Source organism: Stylophora pistillata, chromosome 10 (assembly GCF_964205215.1).
Source record: "Stylophora pistillata chromosome 10, jaStyPist1.2, whole genome shotgun sequence".
Taxonomy (NCBI): Eukaryota; Metazoa; Cnidaria; class Anthozoa; order Scleractinia; family Pocilloporidae; genus Stylophora; species Stylophora pistillata.
The window spans coordinates 3,549,081-3,562,047 of NC_142528.1; the positions used below are offsets into that span (position 1 = coordinate 3,549,081).

General features: G+C 37.9%; 1 protein-coding gene across 7 annotated transcripts in view; it reads left to right on the forward strand.

The window, feature by feature from the left end:
* Positions 1-3,170: 3,170 nt before the first annotated feature.
* LOC111324766 (zinc finger ZZ-type and EF-hand domain-containing protein 1) overlaps positions 3,171-12,967 on the forward strand; it is a 42,917-nt gene continuing 33,120 nt past the window's right edge. For 4 of the 7 annotated variants that reach the window (XM_088735642.1, XM_088735645.1, XM_088735647.1 and 1 more), the window contains exons 1-10: positions 3,171-3,331; positions 4,243-4,270; positions 4,478-4,556; positions 5,163-5,244; positions 6,044-6,115; positions 10,613-10,672; positions 10,861-10,948; positions 11,682-11,746; positions 12,643-12,766; positions 12,938-12,967. The exon at positions 12,938-12,967 is cut by the window's right edge and continues 79 nt beyond it. In XM_088735642.1, coding sequence (XP_088591768.1) covers positions 3,269-3,331; positions 4,243-4,270; positions 4,478-4,556; positions 5,163-5,244; positions 6,044-6,115; positions 10,613-10,672; positions 10,861-10,948; positions 11,682-11,746; positions 12,643-12,766; positions 12,938-12,967 — 691 coding nt within the window. In that variant the 5' untranslated portion in view covers positions 3,171-3,268. Of the gene's footprint in view, positions 3,332-4,242; positions 4,274-4,477; positions 4,557-5,162; positions 5,245-6,043; positions 6,116-10,612; positions 10,673-10,860; positions 10,949-11,681; positions 11,747-12,642; positions 12,767-12,937 lie in introns of all 7 variants that reach the window. The other 3 variants (XM_088735641.1, XM_088735643.1, XM_088735646.1) reach the window with 1 other exon arrangement.

A 12,967-nucleotide genomic window follows, 5' to 3' on the forward strand; every position in this document is an offset into this window, starting at 1 on the left:
CAGATGATCAGTGCTAGGGAGAGATAATCAGTGCTAGGAACAGATGATCAGTGCTAGGGACATGATCAGTGCTAGGGACAGATGATCAGTACTAGGGACAGATGATCAGTGCTAGGAACAGAGGATCAGTGTTAGGGACAGATGATCAGTGTTAGGGTCAGATGATCAATGTTAGGGACAGATGATCAGTGTTAGGGACAGATGATCAGTGCTAGGGACATGATCAGTGTTAGGGAGAGATAATCAGTGTTAGGGACATGATCAGTATCAGGGACAGCTGATCAGTACTAGGGACAGATGATCAGTGTTAGGGTCAGATGATCAGTGTTAGGGACAGATGATCAGTGTTAGGGAGAGATAATCAGTGCTAGGAACAGATGATCAGTGCTAGGAACAGATGATCAGTGCTAGGGACAGATGATCAGTGCTAGGGACAGATGATCAGTGCTAGGGACAGATGATCAGTGCTAGGGAGAGATCATCAGTGCTAGGAACAGATGATCAGTGTTAGGGACAGATGATCAGTACTAGGGACAGATGATCAGTGTTAGGGACAGATGATCAGTGCTAGGGAGAGATCATCAGTGCTAGGGACAGATGATCAGTGCTCGGGAGAGATCATCAGTGCTAGGAACAGATGATCAGTACTAGGGACAGATGATCAGTGCTAGGGACATGATCAGTATCAGGGACAGATGATCAGTGCTAGGGAGAGATGATCAGTGCTAGGGACAGATGATCAGTGCTAGGTAGAGATCATCAGTGCTAGGAACAGATGATCAGTGCTAGGGAGAGATGATCAGTGCTAGGGACAGATGATCAGTACTAGGAACAGATGATCAGTGCTAGGAACAGATGATCAGTGCTAGGAACAGATGATCAGTGCTAGGGAGAGATGATCTGTGCTAGGGAGAGATCATCAGTGCTAGGGACAGATGATCAGTACTAGGGACAGATGATCAGTGCTAGGGAGAGATCATCAGTGCTAGGGACAGATGATCAGTGCTAGGGAGAGATCATCAGTGCTAGGGAGAGATCATCAGTGCTAGGAACAGATGATCAGTGCTAGGGACAGATGATCAGTGCTAGGGACAGATGATCAGTGTTAGGGACAGATGATCAGTGTTAGGTACAGATGATCAGTGCTAGGGAGAGATGATCAGTGCTAGGGAGAGATCATCAGTGCTAGGGAGAGATCATCAGTGCTAGGAACAGATGATCAGTGCTAGGGACAGATGATCAGTACTAGGGACAGATGATCAGTGTTAGGGACAGATGATCAGTGCTAGGGAGAGATCATCAGTGCTAGGGACAGATGATCAGTGCTAGGGAGAGATCATCAGTGCTAGGAACAGATGATCAGTGCTAGGGACAGATGATCAGTGCTAGGGAGAGATCATCAGTGCTAGGAACAGATAATCAGTGGTAGGAACAGATGATCAGTGCTAGGGAGAGATCATCAGTGCTAGGAACAGATGATCAGTGCTAGGGAGAGATGATCAGTGCTAGGGAGAGATCATCAGTGCTAGGAACAGATGATCAGTGCTAGGGACAGATGATCAGTACTAGGGACAGAAGATCAGTGTTAGGGACAGATGATCAGTGCTAGGGAGAGTTCATCAGTGCTAGGGACAGATGATCAGTGCTAGGAAGAGATCATCAGTGCTAGGTACAGATGATCAGTGCTAGGGACAGATGATCAGTACTAGGGACAGATGATCAGTGTTAGGGACAGATGATCAGTGCTAGGGACAGATGATCAGTGCTAGGGACAGATGATCAGTGCTAGGGACAGATGATCAGTGCTAGGGACATGATCAGTGCTAGGGACAGATGATCAGTACTAGGGACAGATGATCAGTGTTAGGGACAGATGATCAGTGTTAGGTACAGATAATCAGTGCTAGGGACAGATGATCAGTGCTAGGGACAGATGATCAGTGCTAGGGACAGATGATCAGTGTTAGGGACAGATGATCAGTGTTAGGTACAGATAATCAGTGCTAGGGATAGATGATCAGTGTTAGGGACAGATGATCAGTGCTAGGGACAGATGATCAGTGCTAGGGACAGATGATCAGTGCTAGGTACAGATGATCAGTACTAGGGACAGATGATCAGTGCTAGGGACAGATGATCAGTGCTAGGGGCAGATGATCAGTGTTAGGTACAGATGATCAGTACTAGGGACAGATGATCAGTGTTAGGGACAGATGATCAGTGCTAGGGACAGATGATCAGTGCTAGGGACAGATGATCAGTACTAGGGACAGATGATCAGTGTTAGGTACAGATGATCAGTACTAGGGACAGATGATCAGTGTTAGGGACAGATAATCAGTGCTAGGGACAGATGATCAGTGTTAGGTACAGATGATCAGTGCTAGGGACAGATGATCAGTGTTAGGGACAGATAATCAGTGCTAGGGACAGATGATCAGTACTAGGGACAGACGATCAGTGCTAGGGAGAGATTATAAGTGCTAGGGACAGATGATCAATGCAAAGGACAGATGATGAGTGCTAGGGACAGGTAATCAGTGCTAGGGACAGATGATCAGTGTTAGGTACAGACGATCAGTGCTAGGGAGAGATTATAAGTGCTAGGGACAGATGATCAATGCAAAGGACAGGTGATGAGTGCTAGGGACAGATGATCAGTGCTAAGGACAGATGATCAGTGCTAAGGACAGATGATCAGTGCTATGGACAGATGACCAGTGTTAAGGACAGATGATCAGTACTAGGGACAGATGATCGGTGTTAGGGACAGTTGATCAGTGCTAAGGACAGATTATCAGTGTTAGGGATATCAGATATCATAGTGATATCAGAAATCTTAGTATTCGGTACATTATATGTCCCCATACATAACGTTCCTGTCGTTTTTCTTCGCGCGGCTGCAAGGCCGGGTCTAGGCTGACCTAAGTACCAGACCCATGGGAAACATCTCCCAGACTCGTCTCAAATCTTCCCGCGAGTGGAGAATTTGCGTCCTTCAGGTCTATTAATTAGGACGTGTTCATAGACTAAGGAATTTATTTACAATCTAACTTATCAACTGATCACGCTGAGTTGCTGCGTTATTCGCTCAATGTTGTTCTCAGTTCCAGTCCACTTGTAATTCCATGGAGTCTCAGACCCAGTCCAGCTCAACCAGTAGTGGCCAGAAGGGGGATGGACTGGGCATGTTGGTTTCGATAAAAATGGCGAAGCTAGTAAAATGTGCAAAACCAGGAAAAAAACACGTTTGAAAAAGCTATAGAATATGGGAAACGTAGCAACTGGAGGTGTCAACGAAGGAGAAGAAGATGAAAACGAGTTCTATGAGGTATAATTTTAGTTTTGTTTTCGACGATATGTTGAGGCAAGGCAGGGGACACAGCTCACATCTGACCCCGACGAAATGCATCGATTTTTTAGGTCCGACCGGATAAGTGATTATGACCTCCTTAGAAACTATAGGAATAGGTTAAATTCAAATGTTTATTGCCAGTATGTTAAGCAGCAAGTGCAGCATTTCTTGAACTTATTGTGCTTCAATTGATATAAACACAATTAATTAGCCTTAAAAAGAGCCTCCATTTACATAACTTATTAAGGCGACTGTTTTTTCTGGAGTGTACGGAAGCTGTTCCTAACAGCTGGGTATAGCTACTACAGCAGCGGGTATTTTCAGAAGTTTAGCAACCCTTATACCACTAGCTTTTCAAAACACTTCAATTACCACCAAGTTACCAATCCGAGATTATTGTGATGATCCCTTGCTTCTTTATGTTATCTTCAGTTTCTCTGGGTCAGGCTTGAAATGATTAACGTTGAAATAATGTGTGCTCTCTCTCAATTAAGTCTCTGATAATCTTTGTAACATCTCACTTTTTCAATGCATTTTCCAATACATTACAGTTATACATCAGTTTATACATCAACGATAGATAGAGAAACTCTTAAAATGCTTCAGAAGGTTTCAACAAGAAGCAGTGACCAATCAATACAGTTGATTCCTTGTCTTTTAACCTTCTATCACTCAAAACTCAGCCGTTGTTTTCCTTCAGGCCATTTTCCTTGTCTACTTTTCCCTCATTAGCTCAATTTTTGATGAGTTTACCTTTAAAGTGATTTTTGTTTATGTTGGAGTTGTCAGAAGTCAACTGTCTTTCATTATTTGACTGAAAATGGAAAGTCTTCATCTTATTAAAGTTCCCTTCATTATGTCAGATAATTCACAGCTTTTTTTTGTAGGATGGAACAGAGACAAGTCCATCTTCAGGTAGTTATGTTTTTTTCTTTCAATAGCAAATTCTTTTGCTTTCTTGCTCAAACCTTTGGGAAATTCAAATATCATACAATCATTTGATGGGGTTATACAACTATCAAGGAAGTTGTCATATTTCCGTTTTATCAACATCTTAAGTTTTCACTTTCCTTTAGTTATATATGTATTCTCATTGAGGTTAATAATTTCTTGGGACTTTAGGGGAGATCACTGATGGAGCTTTAGACCTTTCTGTGTTATTTGATCATGGTTTACTACGAGAAGCTGCCTCAAAAATTAAGTAAGATATTATTTAAATATTTTTACTTCTTTTCAAGTTTTGATGTTGTTGTTTTCATTGTTCTGTGGTAAACTTGCTTTATTTTCTCATGCTGCAGGAGACAAGTGATGCAGCATAGCTTTAAACTCTATTTTACATCAAAACCCCATGCATCCCTTCATTGTCTTCTTTTAATTGCATTTCCACAATCTATGCAATTTTTTTTTAAGTCAGCATTGATATGAGGTCACACTCCAACAAGAAGGCTCAAATTAGTAATATATCCACACTTATTTTTTTCATATTATTCTCCCCTTATTTGTTTATTGGTTTGTTTTTTGTATATGCACTATGAATCCAATCTTTCTAGTTTTAGTTTATTGCAACTTAATAAAAGGGCATGTGAGAAATTACTGTGACACTTGGTTGTTATAAAGGGAGTTGATCTTTATCAGTTATGTCCTCCATGCTATAATTATATGTTTTGTGCAATTTGTTACAACTGTATTTGATGCAGTATGTAGTTTCATCTTTTGGGGTAATTTGGTAATAATTTAGTTTTATTTAAACAATTTTCTATTCACACTATACGAATAATTAGTTATAAATTTTTTCTTGTATGTATAGAGAGGAACCAAATGAATCCTTTATGCAACAACATTCAGGCAGTATAATACGGTGGTTAGAAGAAAGAAAGTCCAGACATGAGGTTTGCTCAATGCACTTTTTCATGTAAATACATTATAGTTTAACTTACTGAGTTGTCCTGACCCAGGGAATTAAAGATAAAAAGCTGACAAAACTTGTGGAACTCCTATAACAGACCTCTAGTGGGCAGTAGGCATGGGCAGTAGGCATGGGCAGTTCAGAGGAGAAAAGCTCTGAGGGAGTGTTTATTTTCTGTACTGCAAATACTCTGAGTACTGTATCATATATGTGCACGATCCTTCGCAGTTAAGCACTATTTGAGCAATAGTGAAAATCAGACCTGAAAAAAATTCTTCAGGCCTGTACGGGATTCGAACCACTGACCTCTGCGATACTAGTGCAGCGCTCTACCAATTGAGCTAACAAGCCAACTGGGAGCAGGCCATCAAATTAATTCGACATAAACCCGTAGATGATAAATCAAACAACAACAAACATATGAAACATATGTATGAACTGCGGTTATGAAACGTATATGTGCACGATCCTTCGCAGTAAAGCACTATTTGAGCAATAGTGAAAATCAGACCTGAAAAAAATTCTTCAGGCCTGTACGGGATTTGAACCACTGACCTCTGTGATACTCTGAGTACTGTCATTGGTGATTTTCTGGTTAATATACTTTTAGATTTTTTGCTCTTGATCTTTTTCCCTAATTAATGAGTTTTTAATCTTTTTTAATAATTATTAGTAATATATTTTAAGAGGGCCACTGGTTTGTCAGTTTTATACTGTTATGTGTTTTACCCTCTTTAAATAAAGTTGATTATTATTATTTTTCTTATTATTATTATTAAAAGGAATCTGTCAGTCTATCACAGTTCACTGACATGCTGACAGGAAGAGGAGCCAGTAAAGAGGAGTGTGTAGAGGTCAGGTTCTGATAAATACAGTCAGTTAAGAATGGCTGCCTGTAAGGATTGACAATCATCCGTCAGCGACCCTTTTGGTGAATTGCTCATATTTTGCACAATGATACCCTTTGGTAGACAGTTTTCAAAAATCAAGTTTAAAAGTTCCGACGAGTGTTAATTTTTCAGAAATTTGCAAAAATTTGAAAATGCAGTTTAATTGCGGTTTTCCGCCTGGCAAATTGTCCAAAATTCACTGCAAAACCCAAGCTCTGTTGAAGGCTTAAAATGAATTCAGTTAATACCAAACTTCACACGTTTTAAGAAAAAGTCTTCCCATTCATTTGTGTTATGTTAATTTTTTCCGTACACAGCTATATTGTGATTTTTTTTTTTTTTGTCCCTTAAGCAACACCCTCAAAAAGTGCTGTACATGGGGCGAAAAATAGGTAAAATTTAACGCGATAAAAGTATACCTGGTAAATAATGTTTTAACTTTTTAACTAGATATTCGTAATAAAGTGTCATTATTCAATACCTGAGTAAAATTTGAGGCTTTGAATCGGAACGCTTCCTTTTGAAAATACCACAAATGTTTGTGTCCTGAGCGAGCAAAGATATATGTTGTGTAAACAAACGCTAATCTAATTATTACCTGCTAGGTAGAAAAAGGTTTTGAAATCAACTTTAATTTTGGAAATTTGTAGCTGTTATGCCACAAGATATTAGGAAAAAGAGAAATCATACATTCAGAGTTGCGTGAGAGCAGAGAGAAAATAAAATCAGTGTTGAAAATGTACATACGGTTGTTACATCGATCACTATTATGCAAATTACTACCTCAGCTGTAGGAAAACTATGATATCTCTTGCTCATTTTGTTGAATGACTCTTTTAACCATTTTGGTGAATTGCTCATATTTCGCCCAAAGAAACCTTTCAGTAAACCTTTTCAAAAATCATGTTTTCAAGTTCCAGTGATTCTTAACTTTTCATAAATGTACAAAAATCTGAAAACTCGGTTTCAGGTTACCTGAGTTCAGGCTCCGCATGTCGCACAGTCAAAAATTAACTGCAAAAACCAAGCTCCGCTCAAGACTTAAAATGAAATCAATCAACACCAAACTTCACACGTTGTAAGGAAAGCTATTTTTATTCAATTCTGGTGAGTAAATTTTTTTGGGCTCATCGATTTTGGGATTACTTAAGCCCTTGAAAGAACATCTTTACAGACCATGCAAAATGGCGTTGAAAATGGGTGATATTTCGCGCGAAAAAAATATAGCTGTTACCCAACACTTTGAATTTTTAACAATATATTCAACAAACATTGCTATTTCCATTCACTGTGGAATTTTTGATACTCTGAATCACATTGCGTCCTTTTGAAAATGTCAGAAGTGTTCGTGACCTGAGCGAGCAAAATGATGCAAAGTGTGTAAACAAATAACTAGGTAATTTAAACATATTGAGTTTTTAAATACCCAAATTAAATTCGGTCTCTGTTGTAGTGACTTATAGCTTCAAAAATGTAAAGAGACAGGTCAAAAATTTTGCAAGATGTTTGATAAGGTTCTCCAAAACATTTTTGAGCTGAAAAATCTGCAAGTGAAGGACACATTACATTACCACCTTCTCACATTCAAGTAATGCAAAAGATCCATTCGAAAGAAGCTACTTAAGACTTGATTCCTCACTGATAATCTAAGTACTTTTTGTCTTTTATAATGAGAACTCATTTTCTGTAAGTATAAATACAAAGAAAGGCACCTTATGACCTTCAAAGTAATTTAATACAAGAGAACAGATCTTATTCTCCTGGTAATTATTAATGTCACGCAACGTAACGTAATTGGAAACGTTTTGGGGGTGCTTGAACATACATGCGTTAAAACCGCAACTGAAAGGACGGCGTTGTTAAATTGGAGAAAGAAATCCCGCATTAAAACAAGAGCGGATAGAAATGTAGGTTGAATACTCCCGCATCCGTCAGTTTGCATATTTCGGCCACCAGATGAGTAAACTTCATTACTGATGTGAAGACCAGAAAAGAAAAGTGAGGGTCAATACTGGCATGATTAAAAGAAAAACAAAACAAAACGCAACAACTTCTGATCTGGCCTACTTGCATTTTTAAAAAATAAGATAACCACTAACTAACGATTAGGAACGATACACCGTTCATTCATTTCTTCCTCACTTTCCTATTCTGCTAAACAAAAGAGAACGTCAGCATCATGATGACTTTTGGCAAGTACATTTGTTGACAATCTCTTTCAGTAGAGCCAAGTACGGGGCCTTTTTACGAATGGGCTCTGATGGTATATTGAGGCCAAGATCTTCACACATGTGCTGCAACATGGGTAGCCTCAAGATTTTCAAAGAGTCCTTTAGCGCTATTTCACAAAGATCGTACTGATCATAGATCAGGGGATGATCAAGTTGTATGGACATGACAGTCTCCTTTGCCTTGCTAAAATTACTCTCCTCCTGAGCTGCTCGGAATATCAGCATCATCAGCATCTCATTGGCATACTAATGCACTCTGTCTTGAGAAGAAAGAGGTGATCTGGGTAGTTGTGAGGAATTCCGATGACTGGATAAGTCGTGCACCATTGGTGCCCCGGGCACACCGCATATCTCGAGCAACTACCTCAGCATCAAGCTTGTGGCCTGTCGTCTGCCTATTCAAAATTTAGACAGAAGGTACAACTTTTGTTTTTCGTTGAATCTGTAAGCCCTCTTTATTACTCTGAGAGCCCAGCCTTCTTTCAGAGAAACACGAGAATCTTCCTTTCCCACAGTATACTGGGTATACTGATGCACTATCCTTTGCCCTTTGTAGTAAATCTGAGATTGAAGTGTAAAAGCATTATTGTGTGGTTATCAGACCTTGAGTGAAGTTTTTGTGTTTTTCAGTCTTTGGTATATTTATGACAGCCCATTTAGGGTCTCATGTGGTGTGTGTTTGCTGGGATTGGACGTCGGTTATGATAAATAGAAATAATTCGCATTGGTACACTGAAATACTTGTACAGAATGCTGTTCTCCCCCTGCATTCTCAGGAATTATTGATCAATATGTACATATTATCTCTATATAAATTATATGAAAAACAACCATTGAATTGTTTAAGAGTCATTCAACAAACGGAGCAAGAGATATCATAGTTTTCCTACAGCTGAGGGCGTAATTTTCATAATGGTGATCAATGTAACAACTGTATCTACATTTTCGACACTGATTTTATTTTCTCTTTGCTCTCACGCAACTCTGAATGTATGATTTCCCTTTTGCCTAATATCTTGTGGCATACCAGCCAAAATTTCCAAAATTAAAGTTGATTTCAAACCTTTTTCTACCTGGCAGGGAGTAATTAGATTAGCATTTGTTTACACAACACATATCTTCTGCTTGCTCAGGACACAAATATTCGAGGTATTTCCAAAAGGAGGCGTTCCGATTCAAAGCATCAAATTTTACTCAGGAATTGAATAAGGACATTTTATTACAAATATCTAGTTAAAAAGTTAAAACATTATTTACCAGGTATACTTTTATCGCATTAAATTTTACCTATTTTTTGCCCCACGTACAGCACTTTTTGAGGCTGTTGCTTAAGGGACTAAAAAAAAAAAATCACAAGATAGCTGTATACGGAAAAAATTAACATAACACAAATGAATTGGGAGGACTTTTTCTTAACACATGTAAAGTTTGGTGCTAACTGAATTCATTTTAAGCCTTCAAAGGAACTTGGGTTTTGCAGTGAATTTTGGACAATTTGCCAGGCGGAAAACCGCACTTAAACCGCATTTTCAAATTTTCACAAATTTCTGAAAAATTAACACTTGTCGAAACGTTTAAACTCAATTTTTGAAAACAGTCTACCAAAGGGTATCGTTGGGAAAAATATGAGCAATTCACCAAAATGGTCGCTGATGGACGATTCTCGATCCTAACAGGCAGCCATTCTTAAGTACAGTAAACAAGTAGAATCAATGTTATAATGAACAAAAGCCACTGGTCTGTGTGCATTTCATTTCCTTTGTCAATTTGATATCTTTCATTATGTGCATTAGGTAAGCAACATGACAACATGGAATCTATTCATTGATAAAAATTCCTAACAGAAAAAAAAATCAACAGTCATAGTATTACCTATACAGCCCAGATATTTGAAAATCTGCAAAGACATGGAATTCTGCAATATATTTCTCTAGGCCTGAATAGCTATGAATTTTAGTTTGGGTCAAGGAAAAAGGAATGACTAAAATGATTAGGTTGGTTAAAGACTCTTTGCCAGACAATGAAGTGTTTTGTCCAAGAACAGAATACAACTATTGGTGCCAGAGCTTGACTCTGGCCCTTTCGCTCAAGAGTCTACTCTGTTTACCATTGGCCTACAAAGTGGCCTGGAAGAGTCAAACATATATTTCATTTCACTTAGGAGTAGTTAACAGTTACAACTTTGTTATAAAATTGTTGTTTTTGTTTCTTATTTCACTTTTATTTGTAGCTATTCAGTCAATTTGATGCTGATGGAGAAGGCTTTGCAGATGTAGAAACATTTTTGGAGGTTTGCTTCTAATTGCTTTTATTTACTATTACTGGAAAGTCATCGGAAAGTAATTGATGAGATGTTTGTGTGACTTTACTTTTAGTTCACACAGAGGTATATTATCTCAGTTGTCTCTTAAAGTGTTCTAACTTTGCCAAACCCAATCTACAGTTGAAGCATTTTAATTAAATTTTTTCTCATTACAGACTCTTCAAACCCTTGGTGGTGGCGTGAGTGCCAAAGGAGATTTGAGAACTTCCATCAAGACACTGCAAAACTGCTGTCTAACACCAGGTACAACAGTGAAAATTTTCCTTTTTTTCCATTTGTTAGTTTAGAAGAAATATTGTGAATTGTGAGCTTCAATTGGATTCTGGAGATAGCTAAAATAAATTGGATAAATTCTATAATGATTGTGAACTATCTAGAGATCTCATTTTCCTGTAACTCTTGAAACTTCCATAAGGTTGCAAAAATAGCAAGTATGATAGATATTGTAAGAAATATACAACTTTTTTGAAAGACATGTTTCGGCAGGCATATGCCATCTTCAGTCAATGAGTAACTGAGTGTGAACAATTATATAGTATACAAGTAGATGAATAAATTATTTACAATATGATGAAAGACAAAAGCGGATACTAATTACAGCGTGACACCAAAACATCAAAGGTGTAAACTAGAATGCTAGAAAAGTGTTATGATATTGTAATTGTTTGTTAAGTTCAGGTTTGATCTTATTGATATAAAAAGCTTCTTTGAGTTTTAAATCAATTGAGTTATTAGCAGAATTCAGAACAATAAAGCAAGAAGAGGAGTATTTGTTCTTACAAGAAGATGTGTTGAAATGCTTAAAAATATGCAAGCTTTTATCACTTTCCGTGTGCTCCTTTATCCTAGTAGAAAAGTGGTGAGTAGTTTTGCCAATATAAAGGGAAACTACTATGTAAGGAAATAAATGTAAAAAATGAACTGTGGCTCAGCTTTATACTCTGTGATTGACGCTTGTTTGGAATAACTTTGTCAGGATTTTTGGATGCTTTTGCTGATAATAAGGAGGCTGTTGTGAATCATGGTCAAAAACTCCTAAAGGTGAAACTTTTGACACTTAAGTTTTTAGTTGTTTTTTTCTTTTTTGACCCAGTCAAGTACCATAATTTCTGGCCGTTTACTCGCGGGTAATCTGTTGATTTTGCCTTAAACATGCGCCACTGCGGGCAATAGGGAGGTGCAGGTTATGTGACACTTTTGAAATCTATTGGTAGTTGAATTGAAAAAAAATTCTCACCTACCTGCATTTCCACCTTTCAAATTAGTTTTATTGTATTAAGAGTGCCACAAAGCGGCACCAAAACATGATGCTGACTCGAGTTTATTTCATGCACAATTAGTTGCGTGACGAACAAATTTTTATTGGCACGCATGTAAACAAAACCTTGATGGTGACAAAATTAATCCAAGGGTATCGGCGCATCAGTAACAAATTTCCAGTTATCGCTAGCCTGAGCTGAAGAGAATTTTCCCGATTTAAGGGACTTGTTAAGCTCAGTAGATCCGAAGATTTCGATTTTTTTAAGAAATAAACAATTCAACATGGCATTCAACAATCGCTGGCACAAAATGTGGCCAGGGATTCACATTCTATCGAGTGTGAAACGTTGTGAATTCTAGAGCCTTTTTGTACAAAAATTATTTGCTTTTAAGGTGCAGGTTATCCACCAGTGGGGGTAATCTGTTGACTTTTTTTTTCGCCATATGCAATCATTGGCTGGTATGGGTAATCGGCCATGCAGGTAAACAGCTTGAAGTTACAGTAGCACATTCTAGCCTTTGACTTTAATGATAACTTCTGATTAAGTTTTCAAGGCTTTACTAAGCTACTCCTGAGTTCTAAACCATTTTTGTAGGGAGTGAAGGAATTTTTTAGAATGATTACTGAAAAATCAGCTCACAACAATATGTTGACTTAATGTTCTTGGAATTTCTAGTTCTTGTTGCGAAACAGAGCAGGTAGTACATCTCTTCCTTTACCAGCCTTGGATGGATTTTGTAATACATCTGAGATGAGACTGAAAGTTTTACAAGCACATATAGAAGCACTGAAGGAAAAAGGTGAAAACTTTTAAACATCAAATGTTCCTTCCTGCTTACATATACTCTATATCAATTTATTTTATTATGCAAATATATTTGGGCTGATTTCTCAATAGCAGTTACAATTTTATGTTAATTTGAATGTTTTTGTGTCATTTCAAATTGAAAGATTTTTTTTTATCTTGTCAGCTGAAGTAAAAAAGCAGATCCCCTCAGTTG